At 40.3% G+C, this 15,285-nt stretch overlaps 1 protein-coding gene and 1 non-coding gene across 6 annotated transcripts in view; one reads left to right on the top strand and one right to left on the bottom strand.

Annotated features, from left to right (window-relative positions):
- Positions 1 to 15,285, bottom strand: part of plxdc1 (plexin domain containing 1) — a 67,819-nt gene that overhangs the window by 50,209 nt on the left and 2,325 nt on the right. For 3 of the 5 annotated variants that reach the window (XM_088622700.1, XM_088622699.1, XM_088622702.1), the window contains exons 2-3: positions 12,906 to 12,973; positions 11,700 to 11,878 (exon numbers count right to left, since the gene is read on the bottom strand). Coding sequence is in view for 2 of the 5 variants with exons in the window: in XM_088622699.1 (XP_088478825.1) it covers positions 11,700 to 11,796 (97 nt within the window). In the remaining 3 variants the exon portion in view is untranslated. The remainder of the gene's footprint in view (positions 1 to 11,699; positions 11,879 to 12,905; positions 12,974 to 15,285) is intronic. The other 2 variants (XM_088622701.1, XM_088622703.1) reach the window with 1 other exon arrangement.
- Positions 7,838 to 7,909, top strand: trnac-gca (transfer RNA cysteine (anticodon GCA)). The gene has a single exon. It is a non-coding gene; the product is annotated as a tRNA-Cys (tRNA).

Below are 15,285 nucleotides of genomic sequence, written 5' to 3'. Positions count from 1 at the left end.
AGACCTTCATAATTATGAAGCAGACTACAATTTAACCTTTGTTTGTATTGGGACCCATTTACAGTATTTCTGAGTCTGCAGCACACAGAGGCAGTACTGAAGTTGATTCATATGTACTTCTTCTCCGTGATTCTTTAATTCTGCCAGTTCAGGTGTGGTTTCCTTTTTAAGTGTTATCTGACTAATGACATGGTAACAGATAGGCATGTTGCCTAAAGTAATCAATTGCATTAAATTTACACTGAAGTTTTGGAACTACATTTTAATCTTGGCCTGGTTGTTGGTTCATCCCATTAGAAATGCAATTTTAAGGAACAAAGAGAAGGAGATTTGTGAAACCTAGTTAACTTGCACCTGTGAAAATCATTCTTCCTCTAGCAAACCTTAAGGAAGAAGCTTTTTATTAACTACTCTCACTTCTGTACTTTACTGTTAAAAGCGCAGTACATGCCAAAAGGTTTTTAGATATATTTGTTTGAAGAGTTCCTAGACATGACTTGCATGCTTTTTTTTCACTGCTTTCCAATATTGCAGCTGTAAAGCCCAATATGACAATGGCTATCTGTTAATGAAAAGCCAGGTTTGTCAAACACTGTACAGTATGTTTCAAACTCATACTGTATATGTTAGAGAGCATGGCGGAAAACCGTGCACTGTGTGTATTTGTTTCTGCTTCCACTTTGTGAAAATGCATCCCTAAACAGCCAGCCACATGGTTGAAGCCAATACCCTAACTTGTTTCAGAAAATGGCTAAATGAGATTCACAGCTCAATTAAACGCTAGACTGGCCAAGTGGCCTCGTCTCCTTTGTAAAATTGCTTATGTTTTTCAAAACAACTATGACTGGGAAGTGATGATTAGTGATTCTTGGAGATATGTGCAAATTTATTGCTCAGAAACTAACAGTCAACTACCATAACATGAACAATCCCCCTACTTTTTTTTAAAAGGAAGAAACTAATCATAACATTATTATAAGAAAGTTGTGCAATCCTATTTTTTATCCCAGAAAACCAGAAAAAAAGGAAAACAGACAGTTTTCATAAAGCAATAAATAGCTGAAGCAAGATCTGATATGGCCTGCCCCACGCTACGTCTCTCCTTTGCAGTTCACAATTGCACCGGCTGGAGAGTCCCGGCTCTGCTGTTGAAAGGATGTCTTCTAGCACGAAGCGTGGGAAGATGGATCAGCAGCACATGCAGCTGGTTCTTGTGCTTTTGCTGGGTTCAGGTGGGCTGACCAGGCCCTGAGTTGCTCTCCCCTCTCAGCACTGTATTAACCTGGCAGGGAAACCGCAGGGCTGCTTCCCATTAGAGCTTTAGCCACAGATCCTCGCTTGACTCACTCAGTCCGATTGAAAACATATTGAGGATCAGCGGGGCTAAATCTTGAAAACTAAAAGCAATAAATAAATAAGAGCAAAGGCCGAAAGTGACTCTTGCATTGGCAACTAGGATGTGGTATCCAGAAATTGGATTATGGAACATGTGTGTGTGTTTGTGTGTTACATGCGTGGGCGGGGGTTATTAAGTGCGTTTTGCTCTCTAAAATTCTGCTGTAACTGCATATTTTTTTTAATATCTGTTATGGCCTCATTTTCATCAGCTATAAAGATTCATTTCAATAGTGCAAGAGTTTCACATGTAAAGAATGTGTAAATGGACCCCAAACTCCTTTACTGCAGTTTAACAAAATGGAAGCACCTTAGGCTATTACACAGACACTGATTATTTTGTATGTGGGAGCTTCTGTTGTCATTCTTGTGCAGGATTTAGGTGTTTTTGATTGAAGGGAAGTTACAGTACATAAACAAGGAAGCCTGTTTAATGCAGCTTGCTCATTCAGGTGTTGGCATCTTATTGATCAGATGATCTAATAATCCGAATACCCGTTAAAGACTTTAACAGACTTTACCTGTTAAAAATGGTTTTAATAACGTGGCTGGAAGGTTAGTTCCAGACAACTATGACTTGACACAAAGAAGTGCTTATTGTTCATAGTCCAAAATATACTTTCTTGTTCTTTTCACATGTGCCTTTGGGATCTTTTTTCATTGCTGAGAATGCAGTAATCCCCTAGGTCAGCTGGTCCGATATTTTCAACAGGGGTGTCATTGTAGTAGATTCCGGACCGTGCCCTTACTGGAGATTGATGTCCACTCCATGCAGTATTTTTGTGTGGGATTCCTCAGGGGACCGGAGTGGGGCACTGAAGGACACTATGTACACATTACATGAGAGAGGATTTAACACTGCAGAAAACACTGAGAACGATTGAATATGGGGGAGAGTGGCACCAAGGCAGCAACAGACCTGCCTAAATTAATCTAGCCTCCTGAACCATTTTATGAGTCAATTCTGAAGACCCTTTTCAAGTCGTCTCATTTCAAGATTGTAAAGATTGTTTTTTTACAAAAAAACTTGTTATGTACAATATTGCTCTGCATGTCAGATCTGGAGTTATTTCGTTACCCCTAGCATGATAAAAGCACCGTATACAACTTCCTTCCATCCTTCCTTTAAAGACTGTGGTGAAGGTAAAGGTCAAATGTGTGCACTGCTCCAGCTAAGAGACTAAGCAAAGAAGAAGGAGACACTTCTCAATAAAGAAATGTAGCAAAATCATTAAGCCATGCTGATTTCACAAGAGCGCTTAAAAGCTGGTTCAGTGACATCCTTGAATCAATAATCCTAGAGTTTAACAGACTAAATTGCCCTTGACTCTTTTTCAGTTGCTCTAAAAGACTTCAAACATCTTTTAGATTTTCATCTTGAAAAAATATATTTCTTCCCCAACAACTGGTGATTCACCACTTAAACAAGAAACTGTCTGCAAGATAAGTGAAGGCGACCAGAGATCAAGGAAAGTAATATATTAAATACTACAAACTCCAGAGAGGCTGTGAGGATTTTAGAAGGAGTAAGCACTCTATTGCAACGCTGAGTACAGTGAAAGCACACTGACTTTGAGTCTGGGAGCGCAGAAGGTCATTAACACAGGAACAGTTTCTCTCACAGACCCCTAGTCTTGTAGTTAGCGTTCCCTCATTACAAGAAATAAAACAGGCAACAAGATGCCAAGGGACTGGAGGAAACAATATAGGTAGGTTACTTCAGGTTGTGCAAGAGAATTACCCACACTCATTCAAAAGTCCCAGTATTGGAATATGTCTAGGCTGTGGAGAGACAGTGGAAGCAGGAGAAAGTGAGAGAGACACATAAAAAGATGGACATATAAGATGAATACACTATCTACCTATGTAAGTTTTGAGAGTGTCCAGTAATACAGCACTTTTGAAACCATATGACAAACTGGTCTCATGAGACAGAACTCACGAGCCCCCCACAGCATCGTCTCAGCAGCGACTCACGAATTACTATCAATATTCAGGCACAACAACATTTGCTTCTCTCACAGAAATAATTCCCATCAAAAGAAGTAGTTCAAGTAGGTAGCTGCGGCTGCATGGTTAAGGTGCAAAGGAACAAGTAAAACTAGAAACAAGTAAAGAAAAGAAACACCATGTGTTCAGGCTGTGGAGCCTTCTTGTGGTGAGGTGCGGTGTGGAGGGATGGAGCCTTTCAAGTGTCCTCACACCCGAAGAAGGCTCCCCAGACGAAACGTTGTGCTTCTTTTCTTTTCTTCTCAGCATAGAATAAGTCTTTACTTGTTCCTCACCAAAAGCAGTTTTGTTAGGTTTCATTTTGGCAGTACAAAAATCGTAAAACAGTTATTGGGTGCCTTCTTCTCCTCCTGTAAACCTGATTTCCCATTTTTCTTTTCTGTATGAGCTCCCACTGCTTGCACATGTTCATTTTATGTTACTTGTGATTTTGAAAATAAAAAGACCAGGCAGGGTAAGGAAAGGTATACGGACTACCATAGTGGAGTATGAAAAACATAACCTGCACTGAGAGGTAGGTTCAACAGGTAGAAGTGTAGCACATCTACCATCTTGAGTGGAAACGGGACAATGCAGTGACCTATTTCCACCAATGCCTGTCACCTGGGACTGATTCGCCTCAAATGCTACATCATCTTAATAAGCTGCTGATTTAATTCCAGCTGAAATAAAAGAAAAATCAGGAGCTTTTTTCCTGGCCGTGAGTCTTTGCCCTGCTGCTCGTGATGCAGGAGGGCAAGCCCTCTGTGAGGCAGATTTGTCGAGGAGACTCGAGCTTCATTCAAGTCATGTGGAATAAAAGAAGCCAAGCCAAACCCCCCCCCCCACCCCAAAAAAAAACGGAATCCCTCTTGAGATGGGACCTGTCAATGATTGAGAGCATAGCATTCCCCTTTTCCATCTCTGGTCAGGAACATCTGTGCTGCTGCTGCTTTCAAAATGTTCTTTTTATTTCTTTAAATAAACGCTGTGTTAAACAATCTGCATTTTACATCTGGTTTCCCTACTGATAGTAAAGTAATATCACACACAACAACTTGTGGAAAACGATCTCAGGACTGTGGAATGGAGTATGTTTTCTATTTTCAGTCCCCGATACGAAATGTCACCTCACTTTTCCAATAGGATTTGCTGACTGTGGAGCAGGAAGAGGCTGGATATCATTAGGAGTCCTGAGGTTCCACTGTCCTGTCTGACCCCTTTGTTTGCCTCCTGAAAGATTGATGTAGGCCAGCTGGCAACAACAGGAGCAACAGCGCAATGTAGTCAACTTGGCAGTTTTCCTCCTGGGGGTTTCCCTAGTGGCGATATGTCAACGTGGCAATTGAAAAATTAAGTTCTTTACAATGAGGATCACGAGAACTTCACGAGAAAGAATATCGTAAGGTTGGAATTTAGACTTGTCTTGGGAAAATAAACCGCACCTGAAAGGTCCAGGTGTGCTTTCGTTTAATTCAGCCTTCAATGGAAAAAAAGAAAAACATTCTTCTGTGCCCCTGATGTTGCGCAGGTAATTAAAAATCTACCACACATATATTGACACAAAGGTGTTCAATTGCAACACAATTAACTCCACCCATAACAGGATATAACCATGAACAGGATTAGACACTATAAGCCCAAGAAGTGTTTGTTCTGCAATTGCCACAGCAGCTGTTCGCTGGTCAAACTAATACCTACACAATGATGACAGATACAAATACATATCTACAAATTTATACTGCTTCTTTCTATTCTCATCTGTCTGGAGTAGTGAATATGTCAACTGAAAAAGTTGATGTAAAAGTAATGTGAGTAATGTAGTTATATTCACTGTATATTACACATCACATTTGTGTTTGATGGCTTGTATCAGGTAAAATACATCAAATATAATTCCCACATTACTTGTAATTCATTCTCACATAAGAATGCACCACACAGCATTGTTATTCCATGTCAAGCAAAACAAACATCTGAAAAACATTAAACATATTAAATAATAAGGATTAATCTATATTACTGTTCTTTCAGAGCTTGTTGAGATTTATCCTAGCAAGTAGCTGAAAGAACTTACTCTGAGATGTCATTACTATCTATTTAAGGCAGATCAACGCTACAAAAAAGCACAAACCCCTCCTTAGTTTTTATCCCTGTGAACTTAATCAGATGTACTACAGGACAGCTTCCAAGCAATTACTGAGCTTTAAGACGCCCCACAATGACTTGCAGTAGTATATAATGATTTCCTCAAGCTCTTTCTAACACCTCTGAAACTTGCTGCTATAGATTTGACATACAAAACCAGAAAGGTCAGCCTATGTATCCATTTCCTGTAGTTCCTTTGAGGTTTTTGAAACTGGACATATTTCCGTGGCCTCAATTTCTGTGCTTCTTGTCACTGTATGTGTGTCAAGATGCTGGAAAATACTTTTCCTGCCCCCTTGTGGTCTCTAAGTGCATTTCATCATTAATACTAAAAAAGATCAAATCCTTATGTTTTTACTTGGTTTCCCATTTCTCTTACGAAACCATTATGTTTCTTTACCAGCTCTTGGTCCTTTGTGCTTAAATTGCAGTTTGGTGCACTAATAAACTATTACAGGAAATAACAGCTCCTGACAAAAAACTCATACATTTTCTCACTGTTTCACCCAGTTTCGAGGGGAGCTGGAGCCTATCCTGGAAAGCAACAGGCACAAGGCAGGATACACTATGGACAGGACACCAGCACATTACAGGGCAGATACAGCCACACACTCACGCCAGGGCCAGCTTCCCAAAGAAGCCAATTAACCCACCAGCATGTCTTTGGACTGTGGGAGAAAACCCACATGAACATGGAGATTACATACAACTGCTACAAAGATAGTACCACAGATCATGGATTGAACCCTGTCCCCCAGCAACGACAAGTACTGTCTGTAATGAATGGAAATCATACTAATCTTCTGCATGACCTCTGAAAATGGTGCCCCACTAAACTGATTCCTTTCCACTCTTCCCCGAAATCAGCTTGGAGTAGCTGTTCATTTAATGAGTTATTTTTCCTGGTAAAATAAGTTTAGATGGCAAACAAAACTTCAGCAGAAAATACAATCAAAAGCCAAGAGAGTTGAATGTGCATAAGAGGTTCCATGACAAATAAGAAAATAAACATATGCACTAATAGCGAAACTAAGAAAAACTGACCAAGCATTTCAGGGGGACACATAACAAAATAAGAACAGGAAAATAAGAGTACACACTGATACAAAACCCTAAAAGAGCCCTCTGTCTGGCACAGCAGAGCATGTCTCAGGGGTAAATTGTGCTGTGAGGAGGCTCTCTGCTTTCCAAACACCGTACCAACAGCACAGCTGGATAAACATTGATGCAGAGCCAGGATAACTATAAACTTTTGCTCCCCTGCTTTTATTTCACTTATTACTACTATTATCGTTATAGGACGACTTAACAGAAAAACCCCATCTGCAAATGTTCATTGCGTTGCGAGATACAATTAGATTGTACTGTATTTTCCACTCAGATTGGGGCTACATTCAATTACATGTATAGTCTTTGCAAGAAAACGCCGGAGCCAAAACTGTCTTTCAAACTGAAAACAGACCACACTCACCCCCAGTTTGTTACACAAACATAGCGGTCTCTCAGTCTGCATCCTTCACTGACAGAGCCTATCTCCCTCAGCGCATCTCTCCACAACCAAGAGCCAGCCCTTTATCTCTATCAATCTAGCGGCACCACGCTGTGTACACAGTGTCAGCATCACATCTCATCTTTCAAATTCAATGATACAGTTGAAATGGAGAGACTTACAGAGAGTCTCCCTCTCTGTAAGACACCCTTGTGACTTCTCAATCCTCAGTCATCTCTCAAGCCCTCTATAGCATATCTTGCAACAGATACCTATCTCGATTGTTGTTAACAGCTACTCCTGGTATGCCTTTAAAAATACCGCATTCTTCCACTGCTCTTTCATACCTTAACCCTCCACTAATTCTACAGCACAGAAAACCAGTGTGAAAATTCACACCAAAAAATATTTCACTATTCATGTTTAAGATAAGTGAAAAACAGCGCATAAGCTGAGTAAGCCAGGAAGAAGATCCATCAGAGGAAATAATGTTTGTATGGAAAACTGAGGTCTGGCAGAGATTCAGCTCCCCCAGTCTGGGCTGGACCTGCTCCTCAGCCTGGGAAAGAAACAAGCAATGCACTTTCTGGGACCAGCTTCCATTCCGCGAGCCAGACTCTTCCTCACAAGCTTTTCTAATTATGCATGTCTTTGTCAGGCTGTCAGGGCAGTCTGTGTTTTTCTCCCCTGAGTGGAAGGCAAACAATCCTGCTGGTCAGCTGGGACTGGTCTGGGAGGGGCAGCTATTCAGAGCAGCTCAGCCCAGCTGTGAACCATCACAATAACTAGAGCTGGGAGGACACAGTATCAGCAGATGGGGGTATAGCTCAGGGGTAGAGCATTTGACTGCAGATCAAGAGGTCCCCGGTTCAAATCCGGGTGCCCCCTCATGATTTTTAATTTTTACTTCAACTGCAATTAAAATACAAATGCAAACTGGGTAAGTATATACTTTCTCAGAGAAAATAATTCAGACACTTTGGAAGGAGCACTTCAGACAGATATGCTTATGTACAAGAAGAGCGATCCCTCTGAAAAAGTTGTTAATCCTTTTGATGAAAAAAAATAAGTGTCAGTTCTACACTGTCACTAATGAATGACATTAAGTCTCAATACAGGCAAATTTTTCTCTGAAGGCATCAGGCTCTTCAAAAGGATTTCCACCAGTGGTACTTGAAAGCTCTATTCAATTCTTTTTTTTTACAGAGCAGAATTAACATCATCACAGTTCTTAGACAACAACAGTACAACATCAAGATGTGCTTAGGAAATGGTAACTTCAAAAATGCAATTTATGCCGACGGAGGTTTTATAGAAAGGGAAAGCAAATTTCCATACAATCCCAGATAAACCTGAAAAAAAAACGTTTTCAAGGCTACAGCTTCATGCTGTAGCATGCTGTAACTTGGTGAAGTTACCCAAAACAGGCTTTCAGAAAGGTTTTCTGGGCAGGGTCTGTTATCAAGTCAGGGCAGTAAAGAAAATGCACCAGGCCTGCCATAAGACTTTCAGATTTAGCTGAACAGGAATTAGCGGTACCAACCACTGGAGACCATCAGAAAAGGCTCCCAATGAGAAGAGGTCATATGGCCTGTTGTACTCATTCGGTTTTTATTCCTCTATGTTGTGTAAGCTGGCATTATGTGAACCCTCCCAAGAGAGGAAAAAGCCTGAGTTGCCAGTCTTTAGGAGGTAACTGGAGAACCCTGAGAAAACCCTTGGAAACACAAGGAGAAAACGCAAGTACCATAGAGACAGGCACTCCCGGCTGCAGTCAGACCCTCTAAACAAACCGTGAGTCAGCAGTGCGAACTGCCATGTTACTGTGTCGACGGAAAACAATATTCATCCAGACTTGAGCTGGGAAACCCCTGTTGCCGCCCAAACACCTTGTTTCAAAACATGAAGCACAGACGAAGTACAGAACTGTTTCCACAGAAATACAGAATAATAAATATGTGCACACTATGCACATGCGACAGAATAAGAGCCAGTATCTCTTATTTTGTCGCACGTGCATAGTGTACACTATTGCAAATGCAATACATTAGACATAAAATATCTCATGAAACCTGTTACAGTAAAAAATTAATATATCACACCTGAAAAAGAAATAACTGCACCTAAAGAAGGCTCAATGGACTACTACACTTAAGAACAGCTTCTACCCTACAGCACTGCACAAAGTGAACTGCAATGCCTCACAATTCAACTCACTGTTGCACTGGGCACTTTTACTGTACTTTCTACTACATATTTATTATTCTGTTTGTATTTATGGCTCTGTATGTTTATTGTCAGTACATACTGTCACTATTTATTATTTATTCTTTGTAATGTACTGTCTATATTGTATGGTCTTATCTGTTGTACTGTGCATGTCCTGAGACATCGGAGCGAGTAAGAACCCCATTGTGTATGTCCACATGGCAAATAAACTCCTCTGTCTAGCCCTGTCGAACCCCATCTATTTTTTCTTTGTAATTCAAACTCTTAAAGAATTAACTTCTGCCTGTTCCTTTGCAGAATTTATGCTGACGTCCCCATTCAGACCATCTCCACATTAATAAATCACCTCTCCAATGTTTGAAGAAGGCAACATTGTAAAGTTTACAATTACAGTCATTATGGCATTTTTAGGGCCCACCTGAGTCAGCCACACCCATCAAAGCGATCTTATCACAGCATCGAGCTGATTCATACAAAAAATGCATTGAATTCTGCACACAGTTTTACCATATTAAGTCTCATGTTCTTTTCCAGTGTGTGTGTGTACAGAGGTGTTTTCAAGTATTACTACCAAACCTATTTCTTAGAATTTCCATTCGTGATGCAATGAGTTTTCCTACCAAGCGCCAAAAAACTTAAGAGGATTCATTCACAAGTAAATTCATTAAGAAGCTTATTAACAGCGATTAGCTCAGCAGCATGGGCCCTGTCTCTCTAATGGGATTGAGTGAAGAGCTGCTGTAATGGGGAAAGAGTCTGTTGTAAAACGGGCTGTAATTCCATTGTGTTTGCGTTTGTGTTACAAGCCCAGTCTGCAGCCCTGTTGCCTGATAACATTAAGGAGAACCCTTCTGCAAACAACAATCCATTCACGGCTCATTAGAGGTCAGGCCTGGGCAGCCAGGAGACCAGGCGCTAGGAGCAATATGGCAATTCATTCACAGCACACTCACACACCTGGAAGTGCAAAACACACAACACAAACACAATGGCAAATCAAATGCACACCCCCCACCCCCACAGTCTATCAAATCTTTTAATTTATCAATTTCCATCACTGCCTGGCTCATTCCTTTCAGTTCTGCACAGATTTAATAATGTGTGGCTATTGCTAAACTCTTGTCTTCAATGGCAGTGTAAATTATATCAAAAGGAGCACAGTCAGGTCAAACCCCACTCCTATACTCCTTGTGAATCTGTTAAAGAAGCATATTTCTGTCTTATCAATGTAGGCGCTAATGCCATGAAGTTCTTAGCAAGAAAGGAAAAGGACAGAGGTCAGAAAATAATTAAATGTGTTTCTGTTTAAGTCATTTAAACAGAATGTAATATCTTTTAGTACTATATCTTTCAGTGGATCATATGTTGGTTTACCAATTATAATGACCTGCTCCCTGGCAGCAATGCAACCTGAAAGGACAGCGATGCTTTAGTGCACAAACAAGCAAGGACAATTTTAGTACCTCAGAGTCTTGATGCAAAGGTTGTAGAACTTATCACAGTTTGAAAGTCTCACTTCATCTACTTTCAATTTAAAGTCCCAAATAACCTCTTATCTGGGACGCTCCTTTAATAAGAGAATCAGCACAGGGGCTGGAATGGAGGGGGTAAGAACCAGTCTACCCAGAACATTAAATCACTGTCTCACCCATTATCTGTAGTGTGATCTTAATTGATAAAAGATTTAATTGCATCTTAAATGAAGCCACAGAAACAATGGCAATGCGACTTGTTTATACTCTGAGAACAATATTCTGTGTCCCTGCATTAGCAGCGCATACACAAGACGCTCTCAGAGGTGAATGGCTGAGGAGGGCTTTGGAGATGTTATCCACTCCAGTTTAATTGCTTTGAGACTAATCGTCACAAACAGGCACAAAGGGTCCCTGTTAATGTCGGCACCTTTTCAACAGAAAGCACCAGACTATTTTTACTTTATTGAAACTTCATATGGAAGAGAATATTTTCCCTGCATTGGGGGTGCTCTCTGATTTTATTTTAGGCTGGCTCGAATACTGTGTTAGAAACAGTTAAGAAATTACTATAGTGTGACTGAAAACAAAGGTCAGAAAGAAATTTAGTTAACATCCCACAAAACGATGTTAAGAAGGTTGTTTATTCTGCCATTTTCATTCACTGAACGTGAATAAATTTACAGTTTCATGCCACACGGACAGAAACAGACAAATGACCTATTCTCTTTCCAACTGGCTGTATCACAGCATGGCAGTGTGGGGCACACTAGCAGTTGTACTTTGGAACATGATCCACTCGAATCCTTAACAAAGGCCTTATTGAGCTTTTTTGGACCAGCAAGCCACTGGAAAAATGACATGGAAGAGAGGCCGAATGGCTTCCTCTTGCTTGTTACCTTTCTGAAGTCTTTACAAGAGTGGCTCTCGAGAAACCTATGGAGATATTTCTGCCTGTTTTTGCACAAAAAGCTCACCGACAGCCTGACGTGTTGCAGGCAGTCTCCGCTCAGCTCTACAGAGGTGGGTGCTGCCAGTGTGAGTTATCCTGGCAGACCCCGGGCACGGCTCCATCCCGCTCTCCCCCACGCTCCGTTCACCAGCTCCTCCTGGCCTCTGTTGAGCCCCCCTTCAGTCCAGCACGTGTCCTTTGGGCCTGTTTCAATCCCACACGGGGACAGGGTGGGATGCACACAGACACAAACTGTACATCAATCATGTGATATTTCAGCACTGCATAAAACTAAACCTGTTTTTTTTTTAAATAAAACGTATCTGAATTATTTAAATTTTATTCTTCCATTCATCCAGCCATATTCTAACCACTGTTTCCAGGATTCAGAGTCACAGAGAAGCTAGAGCCTATCCTGGCGAGCATCAGGCCAAAGACAGGGGACATCATGGATGGAATGCCAGTCCCAAACTCCACAGATAGCACCCCAGGTCAGGAATTGCTAACCACTGTGCCACCATGCCATGCAACTTTATACTTATTAGTCACAATTTGTGTTTTTGGGGGGGATTGGCTGGAGTTCAGAAATATGTTTTTTTTTTTTACATATTGCATTGTTAATATTAAATACCATGTTTGTGACCATTTTCAACGCATGTCTAAAGCTAGGAGAATAATCTCTGAAGAAATGAACATCTGCTCTGTAACTAACACTGAACCCTGATACTGAAGTTTAGCACCTGGAGTTTTATTAGTTTTATTAGACATTATGTACGTGATTAAACAAACTCAAGCAAACATTTTTTTATACAATGCTAAGTTTAAATATCCTGTCGATTTCAAGGGTTTTTTTTCTTTAGTAACAGATGTGAGATGTATAAACAAATGCCATGTAAATTATTTTTGCTATTTTGACAGTACTACTGAACAACTAACAAGCTGCAAGAACAAAAAAAACCCTTAGAAGCATTGTATTGATGAACATATTATCACAGAGATAATATCACCCACAGACCCAATAGAGGTCTGATTTTTTCTCCATATACTGTAAAAAACTATATTCCTATCATTTGATTGGAAGGAAGCATACAAATAAGCTACAATAAGCACCTTTCAGGGCTATGGTGTGTTCTTAAGAGCAATCGTCATAAATTTTACAAGAGAGTTGAAAGGAAGAAATGTACTAATGCACAATACTAATGTGTCTAGGGAGAAGACTCACATTACTCACATGTATCATACTCAAGGTGGTGGTTTGTGATCCTCTCGTCTGTAACTGGAGCCCCAACTTGGAAGAGTCTGAAGCAGGGGACAGAAGGGTGGGAAAATAACTCAATGGTACCTCAAGGAATAACAATAAATAAATACATGTCAACTTATGGAACATTAAGTCAAAAGCCGCCCCATTCAGAATTCTGCCAATATCAAGTTCTTTCAATTTCTAATTTGCCTGAGACAAGAAAATGAGACAAGAAAAATATAGGTAGCTGTTCAATTACATGGGTGTCTTTCTTTTTAACTTGCTTTCTTAATTGTTGCTATTTCTATTATAACTATTAACTTTGATTTGACTTGATTTGTTTTTTAGAAGTTAAAAGTTAAAAGTTGTTAAAGTTGTAGGGCAGGAAATGACACAGATATTGCATACCTCCTGTAAATTAAATCCTATGTCAATGGTCCAACATTAATCTGGACTCCCGGTACACTTTTTTGCAATTATTATTATAGCAGAAATTTTAGCAATCCGTGCTGTGTTGCAGCACTTTAGGAGACAGAGTTCAGGACATATAAAATTGGCTTATGAACTGTGGCATAATCATCAGGATTTACACAAAGTCCCATGGAATGCTGCTCTTGTACTCTGGAGCAAGATACTGTAATTCACTGACATTGCTCCATTAAAGTGCCCTGTTATATAAATTATACACTCCATGTTGTTGTTGTGAAGGATGTCTGTTCTCTTTTGATTAACCTGATTAAATAACGCGACATAGTTTGCTCTAACCCCCAATTGGTGACCTTTTGAGCTGTCTTTTAAGATGTTAACAGATAGATTATAGTTCATTCATGCACAATGCATATTATAGCACATGCAACAAGAAAATATCAAAACAATTCAATGGTCCCTACTGTACCTCATATTCTCAAATTTCTATTACTCTAACAACTGAAAAAGGAATCAGCACTGTTGTATTGACAAAAAGGACTTGGTGCAATCTGACTGTGTCAAAAAAAAAAATGTTACTGTCATTTTTGGTTTGAAACCGTTTCTCTCTCCAGCATGTGTAGATCAGCTATTGCCTCCTAAATCACAGCAATTTCTGATCGGTTCATAATGCACTTGCCTGTCATTCACCGTCACAATGACAGGATGTAATAAAGGCTATTAAGGTTCACAGATAACTGCATTACATCCAGTAACATAAGCCTCGCCCCTGCATTGGGGCTGGCATTTCGCTTTTGTGCTTTTTAGTTTTAATTAAGGGAGAAGTGTGCACTACGAGCTGTATGTTGAAGGAGAGTTAAGAGAGGGCTGATTGGAGGCCAGAGATAAGCATGCTTCTGACAGAGCCCAGGGCCTTGTAAACTAAGGAGACTGCTTGCCTGCTGCAGCAGTGGTTCACCCTCCTGTCCCAGGAGACATGTGCACTGCTAAATAAAGCAAAGCAAGCACAACAACAGCGGCTGCATACTTTTTCCCCTCTGCTCTACTTATTCGCAGTAGCCCAGAGTTCTATACCAAAATAAATGCATCACATTTAACACATTAATTCAGGATGATGGGCTTCCCCACATGTTTTCCATGATGGTCTGTTTTCAACTGTCCATATCCAGAGTTTTCCAACGTCTTCTAGGGTATTTCTTGTCTCTTGGGATCTTCTCTGGTACTCATGTGGTCCAGCGATGCTCAGTTCTTGTAACAATGCTTATTGCCCATTATATTTCTTTGCTATCATACTGATGACAATGTCTACATATATATAAAGAGAGACAGACCCTGGTGAAGAACAGGCTCAGTGACCTCAGACTGGCTCTAGAAGCTGAGTGACACCAGGGGCAGACGTGGTTGACCAGCTGAGAGACAGAGGTGACAAACACACAGAGCTACACTTTCTGCTACACTGTGAGATGTGATTCACAAAGGATGCGACAAGTAGTTTTCACAAAATTCGAAAACTATATCCCTTAATGCATTGCCTTCCCAGACTTGATGTAGGTAAATATGATGCTAAGCAAAGACATGGTGCATAGAGGAGACTACGCAGTATGTGGCCTCCTGTCACAGCCTGTGAGCGAGAGAATGACACTATCAGATTTACACAGCCTGGTCTTCATTTAATCTATTCTGGATTTCATTTAATCTATTCTCTTTTCTGTTGTGCACTGTAAGGGGAACAAGTGATCACGACGTTAATATTGCATGTTATTGTTCATTATCTGGATGTTTTTGATTTTTTCTTGTCTTTATTTTTTCTTGTTTCTGAAAACATTGGCCTAGGCCACACTGTAAATGCTTCTATCAATTAGACAAAACTGGATAATTAAATAAATGAGCTTCTGCATGCCAATTCAAATGAAGCAGAGATGCAATTAGAAAAAGTAATCAGAAT

The sequence above is a fragment of the Lepisosteus platostomus genome, chromosome 28, assembly GCF_059453375.1.
Source record: "Lepisosteus platostomus isolate fLepPlt1 chromosome 28, fLepPlt1.hap1, whole genome shotgun sequence".
Classification (NCBI taxonomy): domain Eukaryota; kingdom Metazoa; phylum Chordata; class Actinopteri; order Semionotiformes; family Lepisosteidae; genus Lepisosteus; species Lepisosteus platostomus.
The sequence above is the reverse complement of the archived record's forward strand: the minus strand, read 5'-3'. Positions and strand labels throughout refer to the sequence as shown.